The sequence below is a fragment of the Dipodomys spectabilis genome, unplaced genomic scaffold, assembly GCF_019054845.1.
Source record: "Dipodomys spectabilis isolate Male_0828 unplaced genomic scaffold, ASM1905484v1 ptg000197l, whole genome shotgun sequence".
Taxonomy (NCBI): domain Eukaryota; kingdom Metazoa; phylum Chordata; class Mammalia; order Rodentia; family Heteromyidae; genus Dipodomys; species Dipodomys spectabilis.
The window spans coordinates 6,859,169-6,873,644 of NW_024870874.1; the positions used below are offsets into that span (position 1 = coordinate 6,859,169).

At 41.6% G+C, this 14,476-nt stretch overlaps 1 protein-coding gene across 2 annotated transcripts in view; it reads left to right on the forward strand.

The window, feature by feature from the left end:
- Nucleotides 1-2,821: 2,821 nt before the first annotated feature.
- Nucleotides 2,822-14,476, forward strand: part of Cav1 (caveolin 1) — a 32,750-nt gene continuing 21,095 nt past the window's right edge. Inside the window, exons 1-2 of one of the 2 annotated variants that reach the window (XM_042696015.1) lie at nt 2,822-2,926; nt 4,879-5,043. In XM_042696015.1, the coding sequence (XP_042551949.1) occupies nt 2,897-2,926; nt 4,879-5,043 (195 nt within the window). In that variant the 5' untranslated portion in view covers nt 2,822-2,896. Of the gene's footprint in view, nt 2,927-4,666; nt 4,724-4,878; nt 5,044-14,476 lie in introns of those variants that run through there. The other variant, XM_042696016.1, reaches the window with a different exon arrangement.

The window sequence follows — 14,476 nt, forward strand, 5'->3', positions numbered from 1 at the left end:
AGCAGTGATGGAAAGAGGAAGCAATCAGGGAGAAAGGACGTGGAGAAAATGAGAGGACACAAAAATCAACTGAGTCCCTATTTTGCCATGAGCACATCCAGACTCCTTTTAGCAATCCGATGTCCCAGAAGTTGACTACCATTACAGTAATGTATCAACCTTAGGAGTTTTCATTATCCAACAAAACTCCTTAAAGACAAATACTTTTTACTATCTCTGTAAAATGAAATGATTGGGTTATATGGTCTATGCTGAATCTGAAAAAAGAAAGAAAATGATTTGCCACCTACCCATTTCTTAGTAAATGATTTGGAGAAAATTATTAACTTGCCTCCAAACCAAAGCTTATCTGGGGAAGTATCTAAAAACAAAACAGAACCCAACTATTTCCCTCATCTATTTATTTCAAATCTTGTATCTATGTTAAAACAAATAAACAAAAAACAACAAAAGAAACTCTTCATCTTTATTTCCATGAAGTCAGAGCTGCTTTGTTCAAATCAGCTCTTAAATGTAAAGTAAGATCTGTTTCTGGTGCCACTTTCTTGTTGAGGCAAGTTAGTCAAAGTTTGTGGTTTTTCCACTCATTAGGAATTCATTTTGGCATTGACAACGCTTCACTGATCATTATGAGTCTGGGTGCCGCTGTTGATTTCACTTGTTTATGTGAATGTCCCCTGAGAGGGTGCTTTCTCTCTGCTGAGTACTCTTTAGGCATTCACTCAGGACCTCTCCACAAAGTCCTTTCTTGGCTGGAATGCAACAGGAGCTCTCCCTGTTCCTGTTGACTTTTTCACAGTCAAGATTACTCATCACAGCTGAACACTGAGTAACAATAGATGGGAAATGGTTTCCACTTTTTTCCATAGACTAAAACCCCAATTGCTTTGCAGCAAAACTTTCTGAAGGAAATCTTACATGAACAAGGCAATATACACGAAACCAGATGCCATCCTACTAGCCTAATGTGTTTCTTCACACATAATTTGTCCCCAGAATTTATTAATTAATAAACTCATCCAACATTGATCACACTGTAAAATTTTCTCTACCGTTTCTAGTTAACATTGAAGCTGCTTTGTTCAAAAAATTGTATTTTAAGTACCCTTGTTTGATCAGTGCATGCATATTAAAATAGCACACTGTACCCTATGAATATGTACAGTTATTACATCTTAGGCACATACAGTTAACCCCAAAAATAGATTGCCTTGTGTGTGTGTGTGTGTGTGTGTGTGTGTGTGTGTGTGTGTGCTAGTAACAGGGCTTGAATTCAGTGCTTTGTACTTTTGCTTGGCTTTTTTTCAAGACTGGCTCTCTACCACTTGAGCCAAAACTCCACTTTCAGCTTTTGTCTAATGAACTTTTCTGCTAGATTTGCTTCAAATCATGATTCTCTGATCTCGTGGCTCTTTCTTGGTCAAGTCTTTTGGGTTCCATTCTCTGATTTCACCTCAATCTTCTATCCCTAGTCTGTTCAGCTAGTACTTTAAACTTAATCTGTTCCCCTTAATGTGTAGTCTCGGACTTTTTATTTTGAGAAATTACATATGGACTCATAAGTAATCCATCTGTGTTGGATAGGGAATTTGGAAGGTTAATTTCCTGACAACCTGTAGCAAAAAATAAAATAAAATGACTAATTACATTTCCATTTTTCTTGTGCTGCTTGGTAATAAGAGGAAGAGAAAGACCCCCACAATCAGAAACTCATGGATATTTTAATTGCTAACATTATTTTAAAATCTGCTCCATTTGTAGAAAACTCGGGTATCATCCCAGAGCTAAATAGGCTTAAATTCTCTGAAGTTCTAACTAAATTTGTCTATAAATGAAACTAGTCAATATTATAGGCATATGCTAATAGGCAAAGCCTATTAGCATAAATTTCTTTTGTCCCAGAAAAGATCAATTGTAAATAAAATTCAAGCTGACATTTTATTCTTAACATTTTTATTATCTTTAAAATACTTCTACCAGAGTTTTGATTCAACACGTTAATTTATTGTAAAATGCATCTTGATCAGTGTCACGGCTTCCATCATCCCCCCCCCCCCCATACCTATCCCAGCCGCCCATATCCTCAAGTTTAAGTTCCGTTGTTTTCACAAATGTACATTTGACATGATCACTGTACTGCATCCGCCCTCCATGTCTCCACCTCCCTGTCCTTAACTCCTCGGCCCATTTTAGTTTCTATTTCTGGAGATATATCAGGGCTGGTGGGAATTCTTCAATGCCTTGACTACAAGTGTCCATCCACACCTACTGGATGTAAACGAGTGTCAACCCAAATCCACACACGCACCCAGACACATTCCTTCTTTTGAGTTTGGATGTAAGACGTACCTCTCAGTTCTGGGATTTCTCTCTCATGTGACATAGGGAGACTAATGTGATTTAGGCAGCAATGGAATATAGGCTCTGGGGGAAAAAACCTAGCTTAGGACAAGGAAGAATTGTTTTAGCCGTCCCTGATTCCCATACTGGGCATCTCTGCAGCCTGGCCGGCTCCCTCTCCACCCCTGCTGAGATGATGCACCGGGAAAACATTCGCTCTCTCTGGGACGCCTCTGCTTGGTTTAAGGTTGGGAAAATGTTGCCCCGGGCCTAAAATATCTGCCCAAACAGCCGAGCACTGATGAACGCTTTCTCACTGGCTCCCTTCGGGAGCTCCCCGCCCCCTGCTGCCCAAACCTTGGGGATGTGCCTAGACTCGGCGCAGCTCACATCCCAGCCAACTGCGCTCAGAACAAACCCCTGGCGAGCGGCCAGGAGGCTCCCTCCTAGCCACCGCCCCCCCACCTCCATACAATACAAGATCTTCCTTCCTCAGTTCCCTTAAATCACAGCCCAGGGAAACCTCCTACGAGACTGCATCCCGCCACGCGCCAGCATGTCTGGGGGCAAATACGTAGACTCCGAGGTAGGCTATGGTGGGGGCGCGCAGGCTGGGGCGCGCGTGGAGTACCCGCTTCTGCTATCTCCCACTCCAAATATTCCGACTGCTTTCGTGCCCCGGCCCTCTCTCCCTCTCTCTCTCCTTCTCTTTCTCCGGCCACTTTGCGGCCCTCCTCTCCAGTTGGCACCGCCGAGGAATGGGCCTGGGCGGGGAGGTGAAGAGAAGCCAGGAATGCTTTTTATTTTCCTGTTGGGCAGGGGATGAGGAGAGTCCCTGGGCTAGGACAGCGTGGAAAAGGGGATCTCAGGGTGCTGGGGCAGGGTCTGCCAAGCACAGACTCATTTCCTCTATGGATCCACGGTGTTTGCGTGTCATGGGACCGTGTGGGCCACCCTCTGCTTTCTGAACGCGTGTGCGTGCCTGCGTGTGTGTGTGTGTGTGTGTGTGTGTGTGTGTGTGTGTGTTGCAGGGAGGCTACGGGTCACTTGCCCACGTCCTGAGTCCAGTCCCTACTAGCACCCGCTGGTCCTAGTGGTGGTGTACGTTTGTTTGTGCCTTCCTAAATTTTTGGGCCATCTCAAGAACTTTTTCTTGGCTCGTGTGGCAGGCAGGGGTGTTTTGAGGTGTGTGTGTGTGTGTGTGTGTGTGTGTGTGTGTGTGTGTTGTGTGCGTGTGTGTCCCTGTCCCCAAACTACCACCACCACTACCAATATTACCTTTCCGGAATCTAAGTTAGGGAGAGAGACAGACACAGAGAGGAGAGACGGCGATGAGAGATAGAGACAGAGACACAGAGACAGACAGACACCTGGGTCCGTGGGTCTGTCAACAGAAGAATTCAGGAAAGATTTGAACACGGGTAGGGGTGATAGGAAAGTTTATCGGAAAAGAAACTTGTCATTTTAACCATCTTGTGCCCCAAGGGTTACGGAGGGAGACTGGGGATGGGCTAAATGGGGGGGGGGGGGGGTGGAAGTCGGTTCTGACTGGTGGATGCCCTATCTCTTTTCTATAAGGTGGTAGTGCCAAATATTTAGGGCCCCCTCTTTTATCGCCTCATCCTTCTCCTTTCTTCCTCATTCATTTATAGCCCCTCGCCCCCATTTCCTTGTCAGTTCATCCTGCTCTCTGCAAGTTGTATAGGCCTCAGTTCGCCTCCTGTCACCAGCAATCCGTGCACCGGGGAGACCTCGGTTCCCCCGCCTCCCCAAAATCAGCTGCTCGGCCTCAGGCGGGCAGCCTGGGGTTGACCTGAGGGCGGGTCCTGGGAGTCACGCAGCGGGAGGCAGTTATAGGTCGTTTCTCGTCCCAGAGATGGGAGCATGTGGAATGGTGACCCACACCAAGTGACAAGAAGCCTTGCTGGGAGTAAGCGGGATGAGGGGAAGCCTGGGGGACTCCAGCAGGTGCGAAAGAGGCGCGCCAAGGCGCAAGGAGAATGGGGATGCTGCGTGGGTCTGGGGGTCTCGCTGGTTTTAACTGGGAGGGATAAAAGGAAACGGTCTAAAGGGGACCACGATGGGGGGGGGGATGGATCAGGTGCAGCATGGTGGACGGGAGTGGAGCGGCGGGGAGCAGGGCGGGAGGGAAGGGAGATCCGCCTCCTGCTCTCGGGAGGGGAGCCCCGGGCCGGGCGCGGGGGCTGGGGCCGCAGGGCGGGTGCGCGCGCGCGTGGCGGGGTTCGCCCTGACCCCTGGCGGCGGGCGGGGGAGGCCGGCGCTCCCTGCCTGGTACCGAGGGGTGTGGTGTCCTCTGGATCCTCTTAAAAAGCTGGCGGTGCGCAGGAGTTTGCTGTGCGCGTAGCCATCGCCGGGGAAAGCGGTTCGCTGGATTTCGAGCTCGAAGTTGGTCCGCTCTTCCGTCGCCAGGCTGATCTCTGACGCTTGTTTTGCTTTTGATTTTTTTTTCTTTCCGTCGTGGTTGTCACCCCCACCCCACCCATCCCAACCCGACTCTTGGCCGTGTGTCCTCCGCAGGGCCATCTCTACACGGTTCCGGTGCGGGAACAGGGCAACATCTACAAGCCCAATAATAAGGCCATGGCAGACGAGGTGAACGAGAAACAAGTGTACGACGCACACACCAAGGAGATTGATCTGGTCAACCGCGACCCCAAGCATCTCAACGACGACGTGGTCAAGGTACGGGGAGCTGCTGCGGGCGAGGGGCGGGCGTGTCGGGGCGAGGGGCGGGGGAAGGTCCCAAAGCCCTTCTCTGGCACGCAGTTGTGCATCGCCGCCACATCCACACACACACACACACACACACACACACCATTTTGTGAGACGGTTGTGTGGGAGCTCCTGCGGTCGTCAGAAGTGTCACATCTCCCTTCCCCCCTCCTGCTGGGTAGTTCAGCTGGAATTTAGCTCAAATGAGTTTCCTAGGAGTTGATGTAACTTTGCTAGCCAAGGAACCTCTTGACCCTCAGCCACAGATGAGCCCTCGTTTCCTGGGAAGGGGAGATGGCTGTGGTCCGTTCCCAGGTTGAAAGTCCCTGGACGGATTCTTCTATGCACATGGGAATAAAGCGTTAAAATAAAGTTGTCAGGCTTTGTGCCAAGGGTGAGAGGCACACGCTCAGCGGGCATGCGTTCCCTGCTAAAATCCTACGGGGTTCTCTTAAACAAAAAGAATAAAATGAGTGGAAATGTCTAAGACTGGTGGTTATGTATGGTGCATGCGTGTTATATACATAATGCACATAACAATACAATATGCATTATACACTGTTGCAATACATGTATCATATGCATATATAATATGTATATAATACACATTGTACACATATGCGAATGAAAGATGTCTTCACTAGGAAAAACCTGGTATTTTGTGGAGCTGAGCAAGTTGACAAAACTAAAACCATAGTGTACCTCTTGAGTTCTTCTCTAGAAAACTCTGGTTAGATGTGGAGAACGAACATGTCTGTAGTGGCTCATTAGGTCAGCCTCCTCTGAGCTAGGGGGACATTCAAGTTAGAATGGCTTTGTTATACTTTTGGGATATGTTTAATAGATTAATTGCCTGGGTTATTGGCTAAAGTTAAATCTGACACAGTAGTCCTATTTTTATTATCATTATGTTATTCAACTTTGACTCTTTAGCAAAACTAGTTGGAGAAATTTATTGCCTGAACCCATCTACATTGGGTAATCATAGACTTGAGTCATCCTTGGCAGAAGATGTTCTTGGAGAAACCTTGAGGACTAAGGAAAACCCTGGCCTTTAGGGTGACAGTGTAAAGATGTGGTTCTGTATAAACCCAGAGCAGCCAATAAGATGGATGAGAACTTTCCACCCTCCCACCTTCTATCTATGGATAGGAGGTGCGTTCAGTGACTGTTCACATTTATGAATAATATATTTCAAAAGGAAGAACAGTGTAAGCTGAAACTAGAAGGAAAGTGTGGCTGTCAGAATGGACTCTCTTGGCTTGCTAGTGGTGGAAAAAGAAAAATTGGAACATTTGTGGGTTTTTCTACTAGCCAGATTATGGGATATTTACAAGCAGTAGCAATAAGAAGGGTACCTTATAAACCGGACTTTAGAATTGCTTTTTTTAAAAAAACCTATTCATGAAAAACATTACCTTGAAGAGGGAAAAGGGGCATTTTATTTTTATTTTTGCTTCTTTCCCATCTTGTGTAGCTTTGGACTGAAAGGAAAGTTGCCAGGAAAAGAGGCAGATTTTAGACTGGGCTCCCTTCACTGGAGCCTCCCTGTTGTTCCATTGCAGTGGGAGCGGGATTCCCTGGAGCAAATGAACCTCCCGGGATGAGTCAGAAAGGCCAACCATGTGGATGTGGGGTTCTACACATAGCATGACTAAGTAGAGAAAGAAAGGCCCTTGAGAGGAAAGAGTCTCCAACACAGATGGGGGGAAAAAACATGACCATCTTAGAGGAAAAATAGCAGTTTACAAAATAGCATTTCAAAGGCCACGTGTGGCAGATCCTCCAATTAAAGAAAATAAAAGGGAAAAAAAAGGCTAGAGAAAGCGACTGCTGTCATTAAGGAAATCAACCTCTTCCCATTTGATCTTAGAACTGTAAGCAAAATAAGCAAGTTAAAGGAGAAAAGCCACCTTGAGAAGAATTTGGAAGGACCACTTGATGAGATCTCCTACCCCTCCCACCCCTCCCACCCCCCACCCCAGGACTTTGGAGAATGCTCTGCTGGGAGGGAATCTGACTGCAAATGCAAATTCTGTTCTAACTGTGCTGACTCACCTCTACTTCTAGCTCATAGAAACTTCCCTTTGGTAAAGTTTTATCTTTGAGTTCCAGTATAAACCTAATGACAGAAACAGGAATGACCCTCTCCCTGTTGCCATGACAATAAATAATAAATTTCTCTGAATTTCATTTTGGATAGTGTAGAGCTCTTAAAATAATAAGTGCAAGCAAAGCTTTCATGAGAATGCATGACAACTTATAACCTCACCCAATGAAGACAACAGTGGGGTCTGTTACTAAAGGTACAAACCAGGAGAAAGAAGCTCTGCTTTAGAAACAGGCACTCAGGTAAAAGCTGTTTGGCACAATACTGTATTCATGACCCACTTGTGGCTAATATTTCAATTTCAATTTTATTCAAGTAATATTTAATAAAACTCAAAATTCAGTTTCTCAGTCATACTAGCCACACTTCGAATGCTCTGCATATGAGGACAAGGAAACCATAGAATATTTCTGTTTCAGTTGGATGGCCCAGATGTAGAAATGTAGAAACTACTATCATCATGAAATCTGGATTGGACAGTAACTAACTAGAGTGTTCTTGATCTTAAAAACCATCTCTTTTCATCAGACACCACTGTTTCATGCCTGTATATCCAGGAAGCTGAGATCTGAGGATTATGGTTTAAAGCCTGCCTGGACAGTAAAGTCTTTGAGACTCTTATCTCCAACCAACCTCCAAAAAGCTGAAAAATGGAGCTGTGGTTCTAGTGGCAGAGCACTAAAGCTCAGAGACAGCACTCAGGCCTTGAGTTCAAGGCCCAGAAATGGCACACACACACACACACACACACACACTTCTATACAAGTTAAAAAAAAACCAACTCTACAGTAGAAATGAACTCCTGATAGAAATACATAGTATGTGTACATATTCTTTCAGTCCCACAAAAGAGCTAATTATAGAGGGGCATCTATATTTATGTTTATTTATATTTTACAAGTTTATATTTGAAGAAGGACGATTATCAACTATTCCACTACTGACAGGTACAAATTAAAATGTATAGTTTGTTTCCAGTGAAATTTCTGATAAAAGTTTGCTGTTCTGCATTATTATAAATCTAAGTAGACATTTTACATAAAAATATTGCAACTACAAAAGTTTTCTCTTTTTCCTCTAATTTTTTCATGCTCAAATCCTTCATTACCGCTACTATCTCTGGTGTGGGTGGGGAGGAATGCTCTTACACTGTCACTAAAACTTGAATTCAGGGCCTTGAACTTTTGTTTAACTTTTTCCACTCAAAGCTATTGCTTTACTCCTTGAGCCACATCTCCACTTCTTTTTTGTTGGTTTGTTGGAGATAAGAATTTCTGGGATTTGTCTGTTCAGGCTGGCTTTGAACCTCTTTCTGTCCTCAGATCACAACCTCTCTCTGGCTAGGATAACAGGCATGAGCCATTAGTGCTGGACTTCTCTCTGATAGTTCTACGTTTTCTTTAGTTCACATTTATATTCAGATGTTGATCATTTACATATTTAGATTTCTAGATAAAGAAAATGGCTTCAAATGTTCAATTTTGATATATCATTCATTACTGATCATTTTATTAAGATATTGTAAAATGGTAACCTAATCAATTTGCTGTGTTTTTTAAAATAAACCCTAGCTATTCCAAATATCACAGTTAGTGAGAGTAGGTTCATATAGATTTTTTTAAATCATAAAATACACACAACCACATGGTTACATGGTTAAATTACTACCAAATAACTAATGGGTCCTTTATTTTGCTTTGACTGCGGGAAAACATGTAGCTAGATTCTAAATGTTATCAACCCATGTTACTTTCTCTCTCACACATATTGTTTTGTACTTTCCCTTCCTTACTTAAATTGGTATGCTCTTTTATGAGATCTCTATTGAAGAGACTTATAGTCATTTTGGAAATAGGTCAAATACATGCTATAGTAAATCAAAAGCAAATAATATTGAACATTGTATGGTAAAAATAATGTAAGTAGTGATAATAATGTAAGTAGCAACAGATATATAGAAGAAAGATGTATCAAAGATATTCAGAGAAGAGCATGAAGGGTGAATAATTTAAGATAGGTTGTGGGTGGAATGCAAGTAGTTGAGCGAAGCACAAGAGAACATTCTAATAAAAGAGGAATAAAGATGATAAAATTTCACACAGGGAAACTTTAGCAAACCACTTTGATTGGAATTTCAGAATTCAAGTGAGCCTGGCAAATGGCAGAGTTGTTAATCCAGTGGTCATGATGAGTTTGGATTTTATCATGACCACAGTAGGAAACTATGGAAGACACTTGAAGGAAGGAACATTGGTTGTGTTGTTTTATGAGAGGGGTTGGGAAGGGAGGTTACTCTGGTAAAAATACAGGATATGATGATGAAAGGTAGCCAGTCTGAATGAGCAGACTGCTAGTGGTCCCCAGTTTATAATAGTTCAACATTAAAAATTCTGAAGATATCATTCTTTGCATTTTGTCCTTTTCCTGGGATAGCAATATGTAGTGCAATGTTCTCTTGAGATGCTGAACAGTGGTAGCAAAACTTAGCTGCCAGTTAGCCACACAATTACAGAAAAATAGAAGATGCTGTACAATGTAAGTGTGACTAACCTGTGGTATTCAATGACTGAGATGCATTAAATACATTTTTTTACTTCCAAGTTTTCAACTTATTCGGGCTTATCAGGATATAATCCCAGGGTAATTTGAGGAACATCTGTTTATTTCACTGTGTTCCAGATGTGACATGAAGAAGATGTGCTTTGGGAATAGAACCATACACGAAATGCCAAAATTATAGACAACAAAATGGTTACCAGCTTGGCTTCAATTCGTCTTTTATGACATTAAAAGAAATTAAGGACTAAAAAAATTTAACATGTTATCTGTATTGTTTAAAGTGCTCAAAGCAGATATTATGGGATGGATTATTTAGGAAAAATAGACAAATTGGTGATTTGCAATGAGTTACCGTCAAAGTGGAAAATGAGGCAAATCAGAACATCTGGGAACAGGTCTTCATTGAAAAATTAAAATACATACTTATACCATTTTTTTCTTGATTCAGCAGGTGTGGTGGCTCATGCTTATGATCTTAGTCATACAGGAGGCTCAAATTGAGAGGATCAGAGTTTGAAGCCAGTCTGAGCAAAAAGTTCATAAAATCTCCACATCAACCAATAGAACAATAGATGTAGTATATACCTGTCATTTATAAAATAGGATTTAAGGTTAGAGTTACCCTAGATAATTTTACTGAGGCATAAATATCAAATAAGTATACTTAAAAATATACTTATTTGATATACATAGAACTAAACCATGAGATTTAAAAGATTGCTAGCTGCCTGTGGCTCATACCTATAATCCTAGCTCAGGAGGCTGAGATCTGAGGATTGTGGTTCAAAGCCAGCCCAGGCAGCAACGTCTGTGAGACTCTTATCTACAATTAACCACCAGAAAACTGGAATCAGTGCTGTGGCTCAAGTGGTAGAGTGCTTGTCTTGAGCTGAAGCCCTCAGAGACAGCACCCAGACCCAAAGTTTCAGCCCCATGACAAACAACAAAAAAAAACTAAAACAACAACAACAAAAAGATTAGATTGTCACCAGGTGCCAGTGGCTCACAACTGTAATCTTAGCTACTTGGAAAGTTGAAATCTGAGGATCACAGTACAAAGCCAGCTTGGGCAAGAAAATTTCTGAGACTTATCTACAATGCACACCAAAAAGCCAGACATGGAGCTGTGTCTCAAGTGGTAGAGTACTAGCCTTGAGAGAGAGAGAGAAAAAAAACCCCATCAACAAAAAGCTCAGGGTCAATGCTCAGTCCTTGAGTTCAAGCCCCAGGACTAACACAAAAGAAATAAAAAGATCAGATTGTCTCGAAGCACTCAGTACCATGATAAAATATCTTATTCTGTTGGAACTGGTATTGGTTTTGCTTGTTTATTTAAGAGATAACTTCATAAAATGATGAATAATACTCTGCCATATAAGAAGCCATGCATGGAATTCAGATTTCACAGCTTGTGAAATAGCATTATGGTCATCTTTGGTGGGAAATTGTCCACATGTTTCTAACCAAAGAATGATACCAAAATGGGAAAGATTATTCATTGTTGAGCATCTGAAACATTTTCAACTTCAGCCAACAATGATACTCATCTTAAACACTCAACTGAAAGAAATTAGTTCTTTTTTTTCTTTTTCCATCTCTGGAATGGAAAAATTGGTTCAACTTTGATTTTAACTAAATAAAGTTGCATATTACTTGCTAAAATTTTATACAAGCTGAACCCAAGATCCTTGAATTATGAAAAGGATCACAATGTATAATGATCTTTTAATGATGAGTAGTGTTGGCTACATTTTTAAGAAGGTTGAAGTATGAAGTCAGCAATGGTGAGCAGCACCTGGGAAGTCCAGTAATTTCAAAAGCCACCTGCCCGTGTGTTCTGTCCCTCAAGCCCATAAAATAGCACACACTTTCATCTTCCAAAAGAATCTCCTTAGTATGCCCTACTTCTAAACGTCTGTTCTCTGTGATGAAATGCCCAGAAAAAGCTGGTTGTTGGAAATAGGGAGCTTTGTACAGTGGTCTGTGAGGTTCTGGGCCTTCCATGATTCCCCAGGTTGTATTTGCAATGGAGAGAGAACAGGGCTGCTGTCTTCATACAAAGATGGCTTATGTCAAGACTCTTCTTCTCTTTGTTCATACTCAGAATACTGTAGTGTGTGTGTGTGTGTGTGTGTGTGTGTGTGTGTGTGTGTGTGTGTGTGTGTGTATAAAATCATCTAAAACTCTAGAAAAATATATATTTACAAACCATACTTCTTTGGGAAGAGCTTCCTAAAACAAAATTTGCCAAATACATAGCCACTCAGTGGGTAGGCTATTGTGCTAAAATAGTTGTCTTTAAACAATTTGCTGCTGTTTTAGTTCCACAAAAATGTAGTTAAATTGTGGGGAATACCCCAGTTTTTGCTGATATTCTTTCTTTCTTTCTTTCTATACTGGCTTTTGAATTCTAATTTTCCTACTGAAAAAAAAAGAAATCTGTAGATATTTTAAAACCCAAGAAGATCTTCAAACTTGGGCTAGCCTCAGCATCACCAGAGAAAACTTTTAAAATACAGATGCCTGCACCTTCCCCCTACTATATTTAAAAGATATCTATTGAATCAGAATAGCTAGAAGCCAGGACCAGAGTAGCTATATTTTCTGGAACTTCAAATGATCACTCTGAGTACACTGAAGTCAGATTTAGAACTGGCTGTGGCCAAGATTGGCTTAAAGCTATATATCCATCTTGAAATCTACCCTAAAAGAATGAATGAGTCACATGGTAAAGTTTATTCTAGACATTTACTTGAGGGTCTGGTCATTTCACACCCTACTAGGGAGTTTTGAAATACCATGTAGTTCTTCCAAATCAATCTTATCCAATGGTTCTCCATCTCTTTGAGCCATCTGGGCTTAGAGTCAATTGCAAGGTGACAGCCTCAGAACAAGTAGGAGTGGGGCACCATGTATATTCCATATTATACCTTACCACACAATACCACTCAGCCCAGAACAATTGTCAATGATTCACCTCCCCTTTCGGGGACTGTCTGGTGTGAGGGGCTAGAAGTGGGGGAGAGAAAAGAAAGGATGCGGAAGAATACAAATATGTACACATATGTATATTTTTATATATTTTCTCCATGTATAAAAACATTGTTTACAAAACAAGTATAAGGATATAATGAAGGAGGTGAACTTGTTCAAAATACACTATATGCATCTATGGAATTATCACAATGAATCCCTCATGTACTATTAATGTAAGCTAATTTAGAAAAAATATTTTTAATACTCAGAACTCTTATAGTTTGGAAAAAATCATATAATCATAAAAGTATTAGCAATGATCTTCACAGATTCCTATACATGAAATGCCATAGAAATCCTTATTCAAGCTCTCTTCTAGTAGAAGATGCAAATTTTCCAGGTTTCTCTCTCTCTCTCTCTCTCTCTTTCACACACACACACACACACACACACATACCACACTATTCTCCAGTGCTGTACTCTATTCTGGAGGAGGAATTAAATGCCAGTCTCTTTTACCCTTAGCCTTTAGTTTAGTTATCTGAAACAGGGTTAATAAAACTGACAACATTCCATCCTATTTTGTTTGCCATTCAAAGATTAAAATGTTTAAAAGTGTTTTAACTATTTTTCATTTTGTCCAGGAAACATAAAATGGCATGCTTTCATATGAGCCATTGTTAGGGTGGGGGAAATGTTTTTAATTTTGTCTTAAAGGAAATCTGCATGATCCATGTACTATGCAACTATCAAGGGACTTTGTTGGTAGAACAGATTTCCACCTGCACAGAACACATATTTCCTGCCTCTCATGGGAACAAAGGTGACTTTTCAGATATAAAGGGCATCTTGTTTTCTTTATTGGACCTTGAGTAAATGTCTCTTGTTGGTCATAGTTCATGACACAGGAAGTACATACTCCTAGAGACTTGAGTTTCCCCTTCACCATTGTTAACTATTGGGGCAATTAAGAGCCAGGATTCTAATTTTGAAGATGCTTACATGTGTTTTGATAGAGTACACTATGCTTCATATTTTATCTCATAGCAATACAAAAGTGAAACTTTTAAGACTTGTATTTAATATATGAACTTTGTCTGAGCTCAGTGAAGACATTACCACATAGATGGACATTGATAAATTCTGTGTTAAAAAGTTGTGTCTATTGTACTAGATCATATTCATGGCAGCCATCAAACACAGTTATATTTTTTTTCATTTTCTGTGAATAATGGAAAGATGGAATAGTGAATAATGAAAGATAGAATGAGTAGTGTAAAAATAGGAAGTTGTGTGGTAAGGGAGCAAAGATGAAGAAAGTCTCCCAAGGGCCTGGACTCTGGTCTACTCCTCATATTCTATACTAGAATGTACCCAACTCAAGGATTCTCCATATTCATTTCTTTACACAGTGCAGCCATGTCTGCATACCTGGTCATGCTCAGACATTCAGAAGTCGAACTCAGGCTGCTAAGTGTTTTAGAATTTAGTGGAGGAATACACTAATTCTCAGCAGTCTCTAAAGCTAAACATATTCCCAAGTACAGGTTGTCAGCAGAGGGAGCAGCAGGAACATTAAGAGAAGTGAGGATGCCTGACTTACTCTAGGCATCCATGAACAGTGTGGCCATTTCCAGGGACATGAGCAGAGGTCAGATTAACAGGGTCTTCTTTGCCCAGCACAGCCATTTTGTCTATTATAGTTACAAGTGACTCACAGAGAGGTTTGGGGGTCAGGGGATACATTTTTGGTGCTAG